The 20,619-nt window shown below is 31.4% G+C and overlaps 1 protein-coding gene across 1 annotated transcript; it reads left to right on the top strand.

The window, feature by feature from the left end:
• The first annotated feature begins 634 nt into the window (after nucleotides 1–634).
• On the top strand, nucleotides 635–6,059 carry LOC111700696 (uncharacterized). The gene is made up of 7 exons (XM_023471700.1): nucleotides 635–738; nucleotides 2,167–2,240; nucleotides 3,234–3,309; nucleotides 4,094–4,183; nucleotides 4,317–4,421; nucleotides 4,675–4,754; nucleotides 5,196–6,059. Exons 1-7 carry the CDS (start codon nucleotides 670–672, stop codon nucleotides 5,335–5,337), a joined length of 636 nt encoding a protein of 211 aa, XP_023327468.1. The 5' UTR covers nucleotides 635–669; the 3' UTR covers nucleotides 5,338–6,059.
• Nucleotides 6,060–20,619: the final 14,560 nt, after the last annotated feature.

The raw sequence follows: 20,619 nt of genomic DNA, 5'->3' as shown, positions 1-20,619 counted from the left end.
GAACCGCGTCAGTTGTCTCTCCCTTCTATTCCTTGCTCCCTGGTACAGACACACAACATGAATATAGTCAAGGAATTTGCAGAACAATGTCGTCAATTATAATTAAACTTGAATAACGAGTAGTTTATTGTAAACTTTATTCAAATTATATTCTTTGCATGAAAATGTTGCTTATAGTGTTGAATTAAAATTATATATTACATGTATATTTTACTCTTTTTTTTAAAGTAAACGATTAACAATAAACAAATGTACTCTTCTAGACTGTAAAATATCGAGATTCTTATGTACTGTATATACCCACAGTACACGCCTTTGGTTCGCTATTATTTACACACACTCTGTGTGAATAGGACATGTAAATATATCATTGGAAACTACATTTAATTGTCTCTTCAAAAGAGTAGATTTCATGAATTTAAAATCTAAATACTTTTTAGATATTAGATTTTAAAGAGTATATTACGCTTTTTCGGTTAATCTCACATTTTGCAAGTTACAATAAAATATTAGAAAATCTGATTTAAAAGTTAGAATTTTTAAATACCAGCGTTTTTAATAAATAACTCAGGGTATAATGATTCATTAGAAAATAATGTTTCATTATCACTGGAATTATAAACATTTAAAAAGATAAGAGCAGTTGTGAGTGAAGTGTTGAATGTTAAAATGCTCAAATATTTTCTATTTTGTATTTTACATTGTGTTTTAGTCAATTCAACATTAGGATGGAACAAGGTAACATAAAAACAATTAAAAAACAATAAAAAACTTGAATTTTTTGCTTTTAGGCATTTCATGCTTTTCATAAAATAATGTTCTTATAAAACAAATCATTGTAATTAACATATTTCCCGCACGTATATTTCTTGAAATAATTATGTATTTACAGAATTTACAAATATCTTAAAAAGACAAAATAAATATTGTAAATCTGTTGTAAATGGTCGTTTTAATCTAGAGGGTTTTTTAATCTTTTTTTATGATTTAGATTCATTTGTATGATGTTTTAAAAAACGTTAAACAGATTCTAAAATATGACGAATTTGTTTAACTATTATTAACAGGTTTGTTTTAAATTGAATTGAAAACAGTATTATTTTAAACATGACAATGATGTTTATAAGAGAATCTGAAATCAGAATTTTCATTGATTTTCTCGGCTCTTTGTTTAACTATTTATTTTTGACAGATAAGAAAATTCTGCTTTAATAATGTTTTACTCCAAACTCGACAATGCCAATGTCCCAAATTATCAAATTTTAAATTAATATAGATTTTTTCGACACCAACTAATAAATAAGACTACAAGGACTGATGAGAATATTTTATTTAATCTTAATCTTATCCACAGAATCGAGGTTTTTTATATTTTTCTTCTTATACCTACTTGTTATCGTTGTTGTGATTTTAAGATTTAAAAATGACTAGGCATGAAAAATTAAGGGCAATTATCACATGTTCTGCAGTACGTAAATGTGTATACGTCTTCTCAAATGGTCGGGTTCGTCCTAGTATTCGATTTTTGGACCCCCCCCCCTCTCCTATCAACTTTGTACATGACCACTTATTTTTCAGCAAAATTATTATTGCTTTTTTATTATTTTAGGGTTAGGTTAGNCCTGTCTCGGAAAATTGATGTAAAACTGTGTCAAAGTTTTGACTAAACTCATAAGTATATATGTGATATGCATACATGAATTCAATTGTTTTAAACAGATCATATTAAGCAAATACCTTACATTTAAGATCCATGTACAAAATTGATGGGAGGGGGGGGGGGCCAAAATCGAACCCTCTAGGAAATTACCAATTACCAAATGATCTTCAAAAAGAGAAGAACATTATGATTGAAAGATGTAAGATTTTTATCTGACGTGAAGTTTAAGAGTGATAACCAGAAAACTCCGAAATTGCTGAAAACTCAAATTATATCTTTAAATAGTCCAATGAGACACAGCAACTGTTCAATGAAAAACAGATCCATTTTACTTTACAAGAGATTTAATAGGGTCTAGTAAAACTATTTTCTTTGTAACAACATGAAATACACTTTAACAAGATGATATAATGTCGTCTCCCTATTCGATTGTTTTCTGGTTATCACTAATTAAAACTGAAAGAAAATGGTGTTGAATGTTGATCTATCAAGAATTATGTTTTTAGGAAATCACGAAAAAAATTGGTCACTTCAAGGACGGTATTCTTTACAGATCAGAAACTATTGGGGAGTCAGCTGGGTAAATATTCAAATCTCAAGTGACCCGCGTAGAGTGTACGATTCACAATGATCGAAGTAAAAATGAGGAAGATATTGCGGCTTTCCTATCTAAAAACGAGTTGAATTTTGACAATTATCTTCATTTTCGCTGAAGCATAAAATTCAAACGTCACTCGTAAAGAAGAGAATAATTCACATATAAATTCAATTTAAAGAATATTATTTGTTATTAAAAAATAAGAGTTGATGACTAAAGGGTTTAAAACAATCTTTGACATTTTAGTGATCAAAAAGCTTTACACGAGGGAAGGGTGGGGAGGGAATGGGGGGGCCGTATTTGTTTTTAAGATAAATTGATTATTAAAAACTGTTCTAATTCCATGTAAAATAAAGGGTTGCCCTCCATTTCTTCAAAAGAATTAAATTGTTTGAAGGGGACAAATTACCATATTTTGCATTTTACCTCGCATTGATCCCCTGGAAACCTTTAACCCTAAACAGTCTGGGGGGGGGGCGTTTGGCGCCAACCCCCCCCCCATGAAGTTTTTTATCCTAGAACTCTCATTTTTGACACTATTATCGTGAAATTATGTGACTTTTAATAAATAGTAATTTAAAGGATTTTTTGTTAAAATTTATTTAAAGAGTAAGGTACAGGGCGGAATAAAAGCCCGGTCTGTGAAAAAAGATCTAAATCAGCCCATACCTATTTCGTGACTAAAGCTGCAGATCTAAAAACTATATTTTTTAAATTTTTTTCAACCCTCCATAGCACTCAAACTATTAAAGTTATCGGTCTAATTTTTTCCTTGAGCTGGCCTTGAAAAATTGGGCTATGAACATGAATTTCAACCCTATACCTATTCTCTAAGGCCTTTTTCTAGGGGGGGGGCACAAAACCCCCCCATATTACATAAATTCAGACCCCCCCAGCCTTTATAGGGTTAACATAAACAATTTCTTTAAAATCTGAAGAAAAGCATTTTTTAAAGTTCATATATTCTCTTCCTAGGCAATGTTACCAGTATACATGGTTGGGACCAGAGAACAAGAATACAAACAAAACAGAGAGATGTTCAGATCTAGAGGTAGTACGGTAACATCTAACAAATCAAATTAATTCATTCAAAAATCAAAACCCGGGCCACCGCACTCAGATTTAACGGTTCGGTCGCTCCCAACTGCACAATTTTACCAATAAATATTCATGTTTTATACTTTTTTGTCAAGAGATGCATTTTTAATGAAAAAGTAAGTAAGTACATTTATGTAAATATAAACATTGTTGAATTTAGATTCAAGAATTTGAAAGCATCTAGCCCTGGTTAGTCCAAGGTGACGGACCATCATTCAAAGTAAAGTTCTAATAAAGATTCACAATGTTTTCTTGCTTTGTCTTAGTGTTGAACCCGCTTTGATCCATTAATTTGTGGATTTATTGTATTTTTTAGTTCATACTTTTCAATATATTAATAAGGGACTGTAAGCGTAATTTCAAGTGATCCTCCATGGCAAGATGGCAATTCCCGATTTACAAGTTTACAACGGTCCCCTTAAAAGCTTTGTCTGATCTATGACTTAGATATGCATGTTTTTGTTTTGTTTTTAAATTGTTTATTTTCATTTGTGATTTCTCTGCAAAAGTGATTTACGCACTTTTTGCTCATGAGAAACAATGGAGAAATTGACAGATACAAAAAAATTTCAAATCAGGAAAATGATATTATCTTCCACAGTTTTGATCAGATCAATATTTCAGGGGTACCGTTGTAAATCGGGTATTTATGTATTTGCATCTTGCATATAGGGTCACTTAAAATTACGCTTACAGTCCCTTTCATTTCGCTTTATTTTTTATATAAACCTGTTTAGACCGATGATGCTGAGGAGAAAAGACCTTGTTTTGCTCCGCTTGTTTGGACTTTCAATGATGAGTTAGGGAGTAACCGACCTGACCCTAAGGTGTTAGTGTTAGAAATATCGAAAATTCTGATCAATATAAAGAACAATGATAACAATTCAAATACGTGCAGGTTAAGACTGGATATTTTACTTTTTCTTCTGATAATTAAAAAAAAAAAAATTCTATTCCTAGGATATAGTGGATGCATGCAACAAGAAGACCCCACCATGTGACCCAACCTGTATTAAGTCAGGGGGTCAAACTTGCGTCAAATACACTCTTATGAGTAATAATATTGTAAGTATTTTATTGCTTATGTACTCCATCTAAATTCCTGTCCACGTTTTCTTTACAAAACTTTTTAAATTAAAAGATTGCCAGAAATAATAGAGTTGTTATACTTCATCCAACTTAAAGAGACTGCATCCTTCAAGTTATTCTACATTTAAATCACGTAGAATTAACTTATAGCTGCAAGGTTATAATCCAAGGAAAGTTAATTGCAAGTTGCGTCATAGGATTTTCATAAACTAAATAATACTGTTTACAGGACAATGCCGTTGTACGAGAAACAAGTTTTTGTGGCCGTGTAGTGTCTGATGGTGTTACAGTAAGCAACGATGTCTGTAGGTATAACATTATTTTTTTTTTAGTCTAAAACTTTACGCTAAAAGCTACCTATATTATTTTATGCAAAATGAAACAGTAATAATATTTTATATATTGAGGCTGTAAACGTTCAAAAATCTATAAATACTAGGCTTTTAGGACACTTCGCGCCCATCTACTATTTCAACTTTTCAGTGCGGCTTTCTGTGAGCATCTTCTCTTTGTACAGTATTTTTGCGCATTTTCAAAAGTTTACAAAAATAAAAAAAAAACTCTAAACACAATTTTTAGAAAATTTTGATGATTCATAAACCTTCCCTGGGGTCAGGTCCCACACAAAATTTCGGCCCGATCAGTTCAGCCGTTTTGGTGTTTATTGAATACAAACAAACAGACACCCAGACAAGCAAAGTATATATATAGATTTTTAAAATAAAATCACTTTAAAACTTTTTAATTTAGAACTCAGAAGGACTCTGCTGGTTACAATGTAGAACTGTGCTCATGTTCATCTTCCCAATTCTGTAACGCGGCATTCAAGAATACACAGTCCTCAGTCGTCTTTGTTCTTCTTTCACTTGCCATTGCTTTTCTTTTAAGATGAACATTAGAAAGTAACTCTAAAAATTATAGAAAATATGACAAAATATACATAATTTAAGAAAATATAACATAATATAAACATTAACATCAACTCGTGAAATCATTTTTAAGAATATTAAAAGTAAAGCTGTGAAGTGTATCATGACATTAACAAAATCCTGAAACTTTAGGAGTTTGTCTCTTTAGGAGTTTGTCTCTTTAGGATTTTGTCTCTTTAGGAGTTTGTCTGATCAGGAATTTTTCTCTTCCTTTAGGAGTTTGTCTGTTCATGAGTTTGTCTGTTCAGGATTTTGTTTCTTCAGGAGTTTGTATCTTCAGGAGTTTGTCTCTTTAGGAGTTTCTTTCTTTAGGAAAGTGTCTCTAGCTTTAGGAGTTTGTCTGTTCAGGAGTTTGTCTCTATAGGAGTTTGTATCTTCAGGAGTTTGTCAGTTCAGGAGTTTGTCTGTTCAGGATTTAGTCTCTTCAGGAGTTTGTCTCTTTAGGAGTTTTTTTTTTTTCTCGAGTTTGTCTCTTTAGGAGTTTGGGTGTTCAGGAGTTTGTCTCTTTAGGAGTTTGTCTCTTCAGACGTTTGTCTGTTCAGGATATTTTATTTGAGGAGTTTGTCCTGATGCTCCTTGAAGTAAAGTTTGAATGTTTCTTCTTCTATGTTCCAGTAAAATATCTAGAATTGTAATACTTTTGTTTGACTTGTACGAGAAAAGACAAATAAAAGAATAAAACTTAGTTCTTTAATATCCACCTCTAAACTATTGTAGAACAGGTACAGGTTGAAACATTGTTCTTTTAGTTAGTAAGATTTTCATGTCCGATTCACAACATTAGCCTTAAAAGCTTTGAATGATCAAGTATGAATAAAAAAGTATGATTTTTCTTTTACTGTTTCTCTGTAAATGTGACTTGCGGATTTCTTGCGCCAGAAGCAATAGAGTAAATTGTTAGACTTTTCCCTCAATTTTCAAGTTATAAAAATATGAAGATTTTTCCACAATATTGATTTGATTATGGTTTATAGAGACCTTTGCAGAGTACCGTGTGAATCGGACATGGCCCCTCATGGAAAGTCACTTGAAATTACACCTACAGTCCCTTTTCATGTCAAACCAATCTAATTTTAAGCCCTAAAGACATTCAGTAAATTGAGAGAAAATATTGAAAATGGAAAATAGCGACATCTTATGATCTTCTTCACTAACGCACCTCTGTCCCTTTGGTAAAAGTAAATTGAACCACTATGAAGCATAAAGCCTGACCGCGTCAACCTTGTTGCACCGGCTAGTCCTGTCCATAGAGCTAGGTACAGTCCAAACTGGGACCGGAAAGGTTGACCCGGCTCGGAAATTCAAATGTACTACGGCTGCCCGTAATTTGATTAATGGGGGACTAAAGGGTACAGTTCAGAATGTGATATGTACATGAAATTAATAACTATGACTTAGGCCGAGAGTTCCTTAAATAATTTTAGTAATTTTTTTTTTAATTTAAGAAGAAATAAAAATATACAATGAGACCCATAAAGCTGTTTCAAATAATTTGCTCTGTAACAACTATAATACACATAAAGTTGCTATTTGCTCTGTAACAACTATAATACACATAAAGTTGCTATTTGCTCTGTAACAACTATAATACACATAAAGCTGTTTAAATTTCGTCTTCCAGTTTCACAGTTTTTGGGTCTCTCCTCACTGTATACATTTCGTTTAAATAGAGAGTGTGTTTATGGTTTATTGATGTATATTAATATTTGATATGAGGGTTCCTATATAAAAACAAATGGTTTGGTTGATACCAGCGTCAATCATAATTACCAACCTCTCCCACCACCCACAACCTAGACTAGCTATTAAAGGGTGTCTCAATTAAACATGGGAACTAAGTGACGAATTCTCAATCGTCTTTGTTAAAAATTAGCGTTGTATTACATAATTTCAATATTCAAACTAAAGTTATGTCTGCTTGAGTATATTTTATATAACCGTACAATCAAAATATTTAAAATAAACAAATTCTAAACTCATAGGAGTCAAAACATCTACGAATTACAGCTTTCCTAGTAGACATTATCGAGGGGATGTCCCCTCCATCACCCGATGAGGTTACAGTATATAGAGTATTCATAATATGCGCTAAACGCTTTCTTAAGACGAGAATTTAGAAGAGTATCGTTGAAAAATCGAACTCCCGAGCTTTTAAGGCCTACAGATGTGTGCGGATACCAAAAAAAAACATATAAAATGATACATTCAACCAATTATAGTGATAACTTCAAAATTATTTTACCCAATTGACGAAACCTAGGTTCTGTCAGGGTTTTATAACGGTATATATATCTTAAATTTGAGGCTCTGATTTGCTAAATAGACTGGCTGGTATAGATAACTATTACCCCCCCCCCCCCCAGTTTTTGTATCACAATACTAACTCATATAATCATTTATCAAAACTATTATAAAATCGTCACTGAGTTCTATGTTTATTGGGACACTCTGTACAAGTAAATTTATAAATATTAAATATCTATGTTTTCCTACTCATGATGGATACAGTAAAGTTTCTGAATAAAATCAAGTTTTAATTTGTATCTCATTTATTTAATATCTATGTCACTATATTTTAAAGTGAATGAAAAATAAAACCTTCCACTCTTGAGCAAAGGAGCTGTATACATAGTTTCAAGTAAACCTCATGAATAGAGTGGGGGCTGTAGACATAGTTTCAAGTAAACCTCATGAATAGAGAGGAGGCTGTAGACATGGTTTCAAGTAAACCTCAAGAAAAGAGGGGAGGCTGTAGACATGGTTTCAAGTAAACCTCATGAATAGAGGGGAGGCTGTAGACATGGTTTCAAGTATACCTCAAGATTAGAGTTGGGGCTGTAGTCATAGTTTCAAGTAAACCTCATAAATAGAAGGGAGGCTGTAGACATAGTTTCAAGTAAACCTCATGAATAGAGAGGAGGCTGAAAACATAATTTCAAGTAAACCTCATGAATAGAGTGGGGGCTGTAGACATAATTTCAAGTAAACTTCATGAATAGAGGGGGGGGGGGGCTGTATACATAATTTTAAGTTAACCTCATGAATAGAGGGGGGACTTTAGACATAATTTCAAGAAAACCTCATGAATAGAGAGGGGGGGGCTTAGACATAGTTTCAGGTAAACCTCATGAATAGAGGGGAGGCTGTAGACATGGTTTCAAGTATACCTCAAGATTAGAGTTGGGGCTGTAGTCATAGTTTCAAGTAAACCTCATAAATAGAAGGGAGGCTGTAGACATAGTTTCAAGTAAACCTCATGAATAGAGAGGAGGCTGTAGATATGATTTTAAGTAAACCTCATGAACAGAGTGGAGGCTTCAGACATAATTTCAAGTAAACCTCACGAACAGAGGGGGCCATGAGCCACCACTATTTTCCCCTTCCGTACCACCACAGTTGACTCTTCCGGGCAAAACTACTTTTTGAAATGGTAGATTTAGGCCTTTAAAGTGTGATTGTAAATAATCCATTCGCGTCACGCAAAAAAAGCACAACTCAAACCATTTTTTCAATTCTACTTAAGATTAGAATTTTGTGTGTTGAATTCTTAAACTGTTTTACAATGCAATTTTTCAATTACTGACTCATTAACAAACTTTGTAATATTTCAAGATGCAATCCTCAGTCAAATTTGTTAATGTTAAAGTTAAAGTTTATTTAACAGCTTCAAAAATTCGAAATTGAAATGGATAGTCTAGGGAACATACTGTATTAATGTACTCTACTGCATATAATTTGTAAACATTTACATGATTTGTACACTTTGAACTCCCTTTCAGGCTGAAAGGGACTGACAAAATTCATACCGAGGGATTGTATAAATTCCACTCTAATATATATTCTGTTCTCTTTGCTTAATCTCCATTTATAGAGTGCCATGTTCGATTCACAATGTTACCATTAAAAATTTTGACGACAGGATGAAAAATGAATGAGATATCCACGTTTTTTCCCTTTTATAAATTCATAATTTTTAATTGTGGTTTCTTTACTAAGCTGAATTTTCCGTTGTGTGAAACAGGTGGATACAAGGTACCGTTGTTAATCGAGTATGTCCGACCCTCTGTTAATAGAGGCTCTATTAAAATTAAACGACAGTCCCTTTAATGCGTTAATAACGACACGAAACTACGCAATTGCAGAGAGCTCTTTGTTTGACTCCGCAGTTTCTATTTTTCTCCGAATATAGAATAAAGAGACCAAATAATCAATCAAATATCCGATATTAAACCGAATTTATCACAGTTCCATCTCATTTTATAATAAAGAATTTTTTAATGAAAAATATTTGATCATTAAAAACTATTTTAAAAGGGGGATGCAAAGAGACATATAAATGTAAAAATTTGAATATACAAAACTATAACTCCCCTCAGCCTTGTCATAGAGCAATATCAACCTGTAGAATCTTTCTCCCAGAATCCAAACAGGAAGTAGATGAGAGGGGGGGGGGTGACCCAATTCCATTATTTCCATATTTCATTCTTTGTCATTTAAGACAATGTGCAATATGTAAATATTTTTGATAAATATATTTTTATGACTCCTTCACAATATTGCTTTATTTTTATGTATAATTTTTTCCCCTGGCCATGTACTGTATGATTAAATTCTTTTATAAAATTCCATGCATTTACGACCACTACCCCCCCCCCCTTCTCCTATGATCCTATCCTGCATATTCTTCGCTATAGAGGGTTTATCCAAAATTAATGAGACTTCAGAGAACGTTATGAGCAAACTTTACTCAAATGCTTTGTATTTTTATCTTCATGGTTTACCTTAAAAGACTGTATCGAAATCAAGTTAAAAGGTCTGAAATTTGTAATTTCCGTTTATAGAGTAGTATGTCCGATTTACAACGATACCCTTTAAAACTTTCTCTAATAAATTAGGTATCCATGTTAGTAATTTTAAAAACTGATCATTTTAATTTTGGGTTCTTCACAAAATTACATTTAGTTCTTCTGTAGGAAAGCAATATAGACATTATTAGAAAGAAACTGTATTCAAACTAGAAAAACAATTTATTATTAATAGTAAGTGACCAGAAAATGGTTTCAGCACTCTCCACTAAAACCCACTACTAATTTGGTAAGTTTACTGCAGATTTATACTGCAGTACGCAACGTAAGCTTTGTTTAGAGTGTCAGGGGCACCGATGTGAATCGGACATGTACTTCTTTTAAATGGAGAGTCATTTAAAATTAAGTACACAGCTCCTTTAAACTCATTATTCTTCATTCCAGTTGCACTTTATTGCTCTTTTTCCTCCTTCTCTATCTTTCTCCTTTATTCTCAACCCCTTTTCTCCTATTGTAAATGCCTCCTTCCTAGCTTATTCTCATTCCCATCCTTCTTCCTATTTCTTTTTTCGCTTGACCCCTTCTCAACCCTACCCCTCCTATTCTAAAGCATGGAGTGTTTAACGTAAATATTCTCCGGTTCTGTAGTTCTCTATAGTCCGGAGTAAAACCAAGAGCAGAGTAAATCCTCGAACTCCAGAGTAGTGAACTGAACCCGGAGTAATACTTGAACCATCCCAGTGTATTGAATTGAATCTAGAGTAATATTTGAACCAGGGTAGTGAGTGATTGTACCCGGAGCCAGAGAAAATTGCACATATATATTATATACTTTATATAATTATATATTATATACTTTTTATAATTATATATATTATATACTTTATATAATCATATATATTATATACATTTTATAATTACATATATTATTTATCTTTACTTTGGTTTAAATCTAGTAAATATTTAAATAGTTTGAAGTGCAATTACCTGTGATACTAACCTTAGACTATTTAATCTACCAGAATTCATATGTTTAAAATATCAAAGGTTTACGACATTGGGTTGCAGGATTTAGGGATTAGAAAATAAGAGTTTGTGGCAATAGCTGAGTTCCTATAAAGTCCATTGTGTTATTCTGATAATTTTCCACCAAAGTTTAGAGTTAAAATCAAAATCATGGTTTAAAATAACAATCATAATTGTATTGTAATCTCTTATTTTTAGCCTTCACAGGAAACAAACTTTGATTCTCTAACCTAATGTCGTAGACTTTGGTATTTCAAACTAAATATTCTATTAGATCAAATAATGAAATTACAAAGTTTTTTACTATGTTACAATGATAAAGGGATTGGAAAATTGGAATGTTTTATAGCAAGAATTCAGTAACTTTAGCTGAAATAATATGTGATTCTCCATTTTAAGAGTGTCATCTGTGATTTACCACAGTACCCTTGAAACCTTCATCTAAGTAACACTGAGAAAGTCACTTAGCTTTATTGTGTCTGTAGTCTGAGGCATAAATGCGCAAATCATTTTTATAGAAACCCGCAATTTAAAATGGCCATAATAGAAAAACAGGGATAAGTCTATTATTTTGCTCAGAAATAGGATTAAAGAATATAGGATACTGTTGTTTATTAGAAATCAGATTCACCGACAAAAGGTCAAACAACAAAAGGTCAAACGACAAAAGGTCAAACGACAAAAGGTCAAACGACAAAGGGTCAAAAGTGCGACAAAGGGTCAAACGACAAAAGGTCAAAATGATAAAAATATATTTTTATTTGAATCATAGGAAACTCGCAACCCATAATGGACCATGTGGCCGCAGCGGTCGGCCCCTAGCCTGTCCTAGTCGCAGCGCTCGGCCCAGAAAGTGTCTTAACTAACCTAACCCGTGGCCGCAGCGCTCGGCCCCCTAGCCTGTCGTAGCCGCAGCGCTCGGTCCAGAAAGTGTCTTAACCTAACCTAACCCTAAATAATTATAAATAAATATTAACTGTAACAGATGTCAAAATTTTAAAAAAAATTTGCCCCGTTGTCGCATTTTTTAACCCTATGTCGTTTTACCCTTTGTCGCGCTTTTGACCCTTTGTCGTTTGACCCAGAGTCGTTTGACCCTTTGTCGTTTGAACCTGTGTCGTTTGACCCTTTGTCGGTGAACCAGAAATCAGACATAGAATTAAAGAATATAGGGTACTGTTGTATATTTTAGATCAGACATAGGATTAAAGAACATAGTATACTGTTGTATATTAGAGATCAGACACGACACTCATTTATTAAATGAAGCCAATTGATTGAGATTTTGTCTACTTTAAATCCTTTTCATACTGTGGTGTATTGAGCATTGTGGCTATTTTGGGTAAAATTATATAATTGATTATAACTTTTTTTAAAACTTTCAATAAAATAAAGGCTTGGTCTTATTTTATAATATTTTATCAACTGAAATTGTTTACAAATTTATAACTTGTCTATTGTAACATTAAATGAAGTTTTTAAAAATCTTAAAAACGTAATACTCTTTTAAAAAAATGTTAATAATTAATTGTAAAAATAATGTGTTTACAGTGAATTACAGCCATCTTTTCGATACACTTTGTAAATTGAACCAGCATTTAAGAAAGTACATACCCTTTAAGACATTTTATACATAGATATAACAACAAATACATCATCCGATTAATGAAAAATAAATGAAGACAAGGGCCCCCTTTTCTTAAAATAATTTTAACTTTACAGGAACTGAAAAGGAAAAATAAAAGGGGGTAAAGGCTGAAGCCTAAGCGTTTTTGGAGTTGATCGAGACCAATGAGAGTTCTATCTGAAGTTCCTGTCTCGAGAAATTGATATGAAGCTGTTTCAAAGGAATTGAGTCTTTGCCACAAACTCTGATTTTCTAATACCTATATCTTTGGATTCCAACGTTGTAAACCTTTGACATTTCAAACTATGACTTTTGTTAAATAAAAAATATAAGTTTGAAATATCAAAGGTTTACGACATTGGGTTTCAAAGATATTGGGATTTGAAAATCAAAGTTTGTGTCAAAGACTCAATTCCTTTATGCGAAACTCGAAAAATATAAAAATTTTGTAAAAAAAAAAGTAGGTTTAAACGGACCATATTCAGCAAATACACAACCAATCGGAAGGCAACGATATCCCAGAGGAGTTTAAGAAACTTAGGTATGCTCCTATTATTATTTGAATTTAATAATTTTTAAATTTAAAAAGATAATATTTGATAATATAATATATACGTCCGTATCATGTGACCAGAACTTCCACCAACATTATCACGTGACTCTGTCTGTATCACATGACCAGTATTCTTAAGAATTATTAAAATTATTAAATTCAAATAATAATAGAAGCAAACTAAAGCTTCTTAGGCTCCTCTGGGAAATCGTTGTCTTCAGATTAGTTGTGTATTTGCTGAATATGATCCATTAAAACTTACTATTTTTTATACAAAATTTATTTATATATATATATAAAGATTTTCGTATAAGTTTGACACAGTTTTATATCAATTTCTCGATATTTTAAACTTAGATTATTTGATCCAACAGAATTTGAACTTTGAAAAATCTACGATATTTGGTTGCAAAGATATATGGATTAGAAAATCAGACTGTGTGGCAAAACTCATTTTCTTTTCATCACGTTTTTGATTAATAAAGCTAAAAGTCATACGTCTTACTCAACACACTATATATAACAAAAAACATTCTCATATTAAACGTGTGACTGTAAAATTAAAAGTGACTGTAAAGAAAAATGAAGGGGGTATTTAGGGTGAAACCTAAGTTTTTTAAGAGTTTATTGAGATCCATGAGAGTTCTATATGTATACAATCTTGTATAAAAAGTAGGTTCAAACGGATCATATTCAGCAAATACACAATTATATCTTTTATAAATGAAAAATTATTAAATTCAATAAATAAAAAAAGAAAACCTAAGTTTCTTAGGCTACTACTTTCGTATGTTGCAATTTTCTCAATTTGTATGGACGCTAAGTTATTCGGTATGAGACGTGTTTAACAATTTTCTTCTTATAGACAAGACGCAACGGATAGAAGTAAGATTAGTAGCGATCAAAAGCGCTTTTTTATCGGATTAAGCCTATACCCCCTTTCATTTTTCGCGAACACTCCCTTTAAGAACTAAACACATTGAGTGGAAGCAGTAAACTCGTCAAGTGGAGATCATGAAAATTCCTTAACAGTTTTAATGCAAGTATATTTGTAAATTAAAGTGAAAACTTTTTTATTAAACTTAAACAAATACAAAATATTTTACAAGCCACATAATGGTGAAATTTAAGTAAATTGCACGTAATTACATGTTTTCAATCATTACTTTTTTATTAAAGAGATATTGAGAAAAAGAAAAATGTTGTGGATTTCTAGAATGTAATCCAATAAATTTGCTTTTCCCATACTTCTAGAGGAGCTACGAGGTCACAAGTTCGTACCGGTCAAGTTGGTTAAATTTTACCTTCTTCTTCTGTCTAGTGGTATGAAAAGGTATATTGAGAAACAATTAAAAAATTTGAACTATATTAAGCTTGATCAAATTACAATATATTTATACATTTGGTTTGTCTGTCTGTCTGTGAAGAAAAAAAAACATCAAAATCGACTGAACCATTGAGACCAAATTTTTTTGAATGTTCATGCTTATGTATATAAAAGTAAAAATAAATTCCTTAAAAAATGTCGAATTTTTTTAATTTTAGAAATTGATCAATGTTTACAGAGAAATCCGCAGCATTTTAAGTTTTGCAATAAGGAAGAAAACATTAAAACGCTAGAAGTAGGGTGCAAAGCGCCCTGAAAGCATAGTAAAAATATATAAATATTTATTTATTATTACGAAAACTGTAGTCCAGCAATAGCTTAATATTTCGTGCAAGCAATTTCGGCTTTAATCATTCTTATTTATCCATTCAGGGAGCTTCCTTTACCTCTTGCAAAAAGCTTAAAAAGATGAAAAAATATTATATCTGATGTGTCTGTAAAGGAGTTGAGTTATTGATTTTCTAATCCCCTTTCTTTGCAACCTAATGTCGTAGGACCTTAGATATTTGAAACTATGGTTCCTGAGTCCAATATAAAGAACTTGAGCCGCGGCTTAAATAAGGTTGGTTCCACTTAAAATTGAAACCGGTTTTTAGTGGATTTAAGACACGGCTCAAATTCATTAAATTATATAAGTTTGAAAAAAGGTTTGAACGGTTGCAAAAATATAAAAATTAGAAAATTAAAGTTTGTGGCAATAATTCGTGTCTTTCTTTCTAGTTGAACTAACTATCAATGATAGCTAGATCAAATAGATTAGAATGATCTAATTTTTTGCATTGTTGTTTTTAATTTTACGGTAATTTCCATTGAAAATGTGACCGATTAATAACAGTACACTTTAACCCCTTTAAACCTTTATCTGATCAATACTGTAAAGAATATCGTTGTTTTCTTAGAACTAATATATACATATACATATATATATATTAATACATATATATTCCTAACTAGACACAACTTTTGAGGTAGAGTCATTATTTAATAATTTTTAAAAAACTAATTCTGAAAGCGTATCCACCCCCAAAGTAGGAGTTTTGAACGTCGAATTTGCGCTCAAACTGAGGATTTACAGATCTTTTAAAAGTTTTATATATCTCAAATAAATCCTAAAGAAGTTTTCCACAACACTGCATACTCAGTTCAACTACCTTACATAGCCGATCACTCCCATTAAAAAAGTCGAATCACTTTTACTTAGAATTTGAATTAGGCTAAGAAAATTCCCGTGACACTACCAAGTTTTCCAATCAAAATTTGAGGCAAATCGGTCCAGGGAACCACGAGTTATTATCGGAAAACCAAACAAAAAAAAACAGAGATTACTACTTTATATGTATTTATATTCTCACATAGTTGCTCTATGAATGCTGGGACCAATCATTTTGTTACAATAGGATTTTTTGAAATCAAAAACGACATTTAAGATTTGAATGACAGTCCTTTTACGGTGTGAGGTATATTTATAACCTCGTTGGGTATAGAGAACGGTTCAGGTTTAATAGAGTGGAAAGCTGGCTTATTATTTATATTCCGTCTCCAGATATTTTTATATATAAAATATATATATATTCGCTATATATCCAATAGAAGCTTAAACACAAGGGTTAGTATTAACGTTATTTGTAGAGGAACAACATACTAAGTGAAATTAACTAAAGAAGCCATTTCTCTAAAAAAGCAAAACAACGTTTACTGAAAGGAAAACGAAAGTTCGAATTTTAAAATTCTAAGGTATAAGATAAAAGTAATGATTTTGCAAATTATTTTCAACAAAAAATATTCATGATTTAAAAAAATAATTGATACTTTAAGAGGTCAGAACTTTTGCATGCGAATTTTCAAAATGTCGTCTTGACAATTTTTCAATGGGTTTGTACATAATATTCTGCCTATATCTCAGTAGTTATAAAGAGCTCTTTAGATGTCTTCGAAGTTCCGTATGTATAGAGTGGAAGCGATTAAAAACAGCAGACTCACAATTTCGAAATTTGACCAATAGCAAACTTTTCTGGTTTCTGATTAGTCTGACCTTGAGAAATTACCTTAATCCGTGGTACTACATCAGATGCGAATAAGGGTTTTCTGAAGAAAATTAACGATTCATAAGTTATTCGAACATAACACCCGAAAAACCTAGTATTATCTGCATGCTAATTAGCCTTATACAATTTTTTAAAATGATTTATTCTTTTAAGTTTTCCGATTAACCCCGAGAAATCGCAATTTTAAGACATAAACGATCTATTATTATGTGGGACACCCTGTATTTTATTTGAAATTTTGTATTAAACTTAAACATATATGTAATTTTTCTCTGCGATTAAATTTAAATGTCAGACAAGCAATGGATCCAGGAAATTCATTATATTTTATTATCTTTTTAATTATTTCTTATTTTACATTTGCATAGGTTATAATAATTCAATCACTTTCAAATTTATCTGCATGCAACAATATTTTATAAATATCACATATATTGCATTCACTCAGATAAAAGACTTCGAAAGGAGGAGAGGGGGGGGGGGGGTTCTAAACTTAAATTATAATAATTGGAGTAGCTTTGAATATGTTTGAACATGATAGTACATAAAGAAGTTTTTTTCTTCAAATTTTTCTAATTCTGAAAACAAAAAGATTAAGATATCTACAAAGTAAAGAGCCACGTTGCACAAAGATTTTTGTAAATTTTGTTTCATTTAGAGTTTAATATGGACAAACAAAATATTATCAAAAATTCCGCTCAATATAAAACTAAAATTGAGTCAAATTATGAAGAATTCAATTTTAAATATTTAACTTTCAAAGAATTTAATTAATAGAAAAATCGTCATTCTTGTTTCCAGAGTTAAAATCCTACGAAAATTAATGTTAAAAAGTCATTAAAGATACCTTAAAGGGATTGTCGACGAAATTTTAAGTAACAGTTAGATAAGATAAGATAAGATAAAGTTTATTGCTAAAATAAATGTATCTGTATACAGATAGAGTTTACAATCACAAAATTGATGATTATATTAACAGTACAAGTATAAAGCAATTAGGTGGAAAATAGCTCTTGGCTGTTTTGATTATTTTTTTCCACCTAATGTTAGTAACAATAACAAAGTATTTCAATTATATAGATTGAAGGAGAACGATTAGAGATCAGGGTGCGAATTTATCATATGCAAATTAGTTTATACATAAATTCGAATAACTAGAGTTTAAAGTAATTTTCTTGCATTTACACAACAAATATCAAAGCATATTAAAACATATCTAATTAGTTTTACATGAATAGCAATTCGGTTTATAACACATTGTCCTATAATTTTCAAAAAGAGAATTTAGTAGTCTATTTTTAAAAATACTTAGAGAGTTGCTTCTTTTTAAGTCAAGAGGCAGGTTATTCCACATCTTAAGAAGAGAGCTTGATGTTTATGTGTATATTTATACATAAATATAGCTTGGTTAAAGTCTACCAGATCATTACTCTTTAGAATCTTATACTTAGGGAAAAGAGGATCACTATGAGACGTGGCTTTTGAGTTATCAATTAATCGTATTGCTCGTTTCTGTAAAATGTGAATTTGTTTCATTTCTGAACATTTATTACATCCCCAGGCTGAAATTGCATATTCTATAAATGATCGAAATAATGAGTTGTAAATGGTTAGTTTAATATTACTAGGAAGAAAATTTTTTACACTTGACAAAGCAAAAACTGCACTGGATGCTTTGTTTTTAACGCGGGTCAGGTTCGCCATGGTTCCCTTTAAAACTTAATCAGATCATTGAGATAGTACACGTGTATGTACACACTGTACAGTGTTTACTCCAATAGAATGACATCACATGGCTCACGAAAGAAATAAAAAAAAATGTGATCAAAAAAGTTTAAAAGGTATCGCTGTTAATCGGACATGCCACTTTAAAAATCATATATTCATATTTTTATTCAACTACAAATCATGGGTTATTTCAAATAAGCAATCACAATCGACTTTGCAGTCTGGACCCGCCTAACCAGGGTAGGTTGTTTTAAATGGTCTGGCTCCAGGGAGTAAGGAATAGAAGGGAGACATAACTGACAAATATTTCTTACACAAATTGAGTACCCGTCTGCAATGCATGTATAATCATATGGTAGGGTGAACCGTGTCAGTTATATCTCCCTTCTATTCCTTACTCCCTGGTCGGCCCTTATTTAGTTAACGATAATTAATATAATTGGACACGCGCACCAAATTATGTTTTGGGATAGCTAAGGAGTTGATTTGGAGGTAGGAGATTGTCATGTATTCTATGGGAGGGTGAAATCAAAGGCATTAACCCTAAACAGGCGGAGGGGGGGGGCGTTTGTCGCCCTCCCCTCTGTAGTTTTTTTCCTAGAAATCTCATTTTTGACACTATCACCGTGAAATTTTTAGGTAAAATAATATGTCTTTTTATTTAAAAAGCTGAAAAAAATTCTGGACTCTGAAAAAAAATCTAAAATAGCCCATAACTTTTTGTCACTAAAGCAGGTAAAGCTACAGATCTAAAAAACTATGTTTTTGAAATGCCCTTGAAAAATGCATGGAGAACAAATAAAATTGAATATACGGTCACTTTGAATAATTGACTAAAGCTTAATGAAAAGATGGCTTATATTGTCAATTTTTATACACTACAAAATGACTTACTTTATATATGGTTCTAATCTATTTTATATCTATCTATTTATACATACATATTGTTTTACCTGTAAAAATATTTATTATTTGAACAATAATTTGTCTTTTCAGGTTATATGCAAATGCATTCATGAGGAGAAGGGGGGGGAGGGAACGTTATTAAAATATTCATAATTCGAACACAGAGTCTTCAGAATTCTTACAACTCGTGAAATACCACGTTTCTTTTAGTTATTTTCACAATGAGGGTAGGACAAAGAATAAATTTCAGCTGACTCGGCCATGTTGACTAAATCGTTTACTTTGTATATTGTACATGAACAGCATTGCAATACACGTGTTTTCTTAACAACACAGATAAAACATTGTTATTTGATCAACAAATAGTTTTTCTAAATATATAGTAGGACCCATTAAACTGTGGAACAGACAGACGACATTCAGACAATTTTAAATTTATTTAATGTTGTTTTAAAGTAAATAATTTTATCGGTAGCTTGAAAATCAACATATTCCTATCCCACAGTTTTATGTGTTTAGATGTATATAAGTAAATGCAAGAAATGTGGTTTTCACGACTTTAAACAAATCTATTTGAACCGAACTTTTTAACCATTATATTGCTGATATTTTGAACTATTGATTATTGGTTGATTTGACCGTCTTTTTAAAAGACATTAAGAAAATCCAAGGGTTTCATGTAGACGATGTAATCAATTTGTTTAAAGACCAGCAAAGTTTATTTTCAATTATTTATTCAATCATTTATTCAATCATTTAATTCTGAGAAACATCTCTCCAATTTCTTTAAATGCGACATAGATACTCCACGATAAACAAATGTAAATTTCATGAAAGATTTAAATATTTTATTTCAAGTTTTCAAACATAAGTCCTCTGATTGAAGAGCCTAGCTATTGAGAATAGTAAAAATGTTTTTAATTTCCAATATGTCTCTTTTTATTTTAAGTGTTTGTATTGTTACATAATCTGCGCTGTTTGCAATCTATGTTTTGCAAGGAAGTTTAAAGAAAAAAGAATTTTAAGTTTTGAAAACAAAGTGTCATGGAAAATTTTCTTAAATTCCCTAAAAGAGTACATAAACAAAAAAAATGTACTTCAGTTTCTAAGAGTAACGTAAAAAACGCACTGCAGCTGCTCAGGCTGAGCTTTGTATATATTCCTTCCA

The sequence above is a fragment of the Eurytemora carolleeae genome, unplaced genomic scaffold (genome assembly GCF_000591075.1).
Source record: "Eurytemora carolleeae unplaced genomic scaffold, Eaff_2.0 scaffold413, whole genome shotgun sequence".
NCBI classification, from domain to species: domain Eukaryota; kingdom Metazoa; phylum Arthropoda; class Copepoda; order Calanoida; family Temoridae; genus Eurytemora; species Eurytemora carolleeae.
The sequence above is the reverse complement of the archived record's forward strand: the minus strand, read 5'-3'. Positions and strand labels throughout refer to the sequence as shown.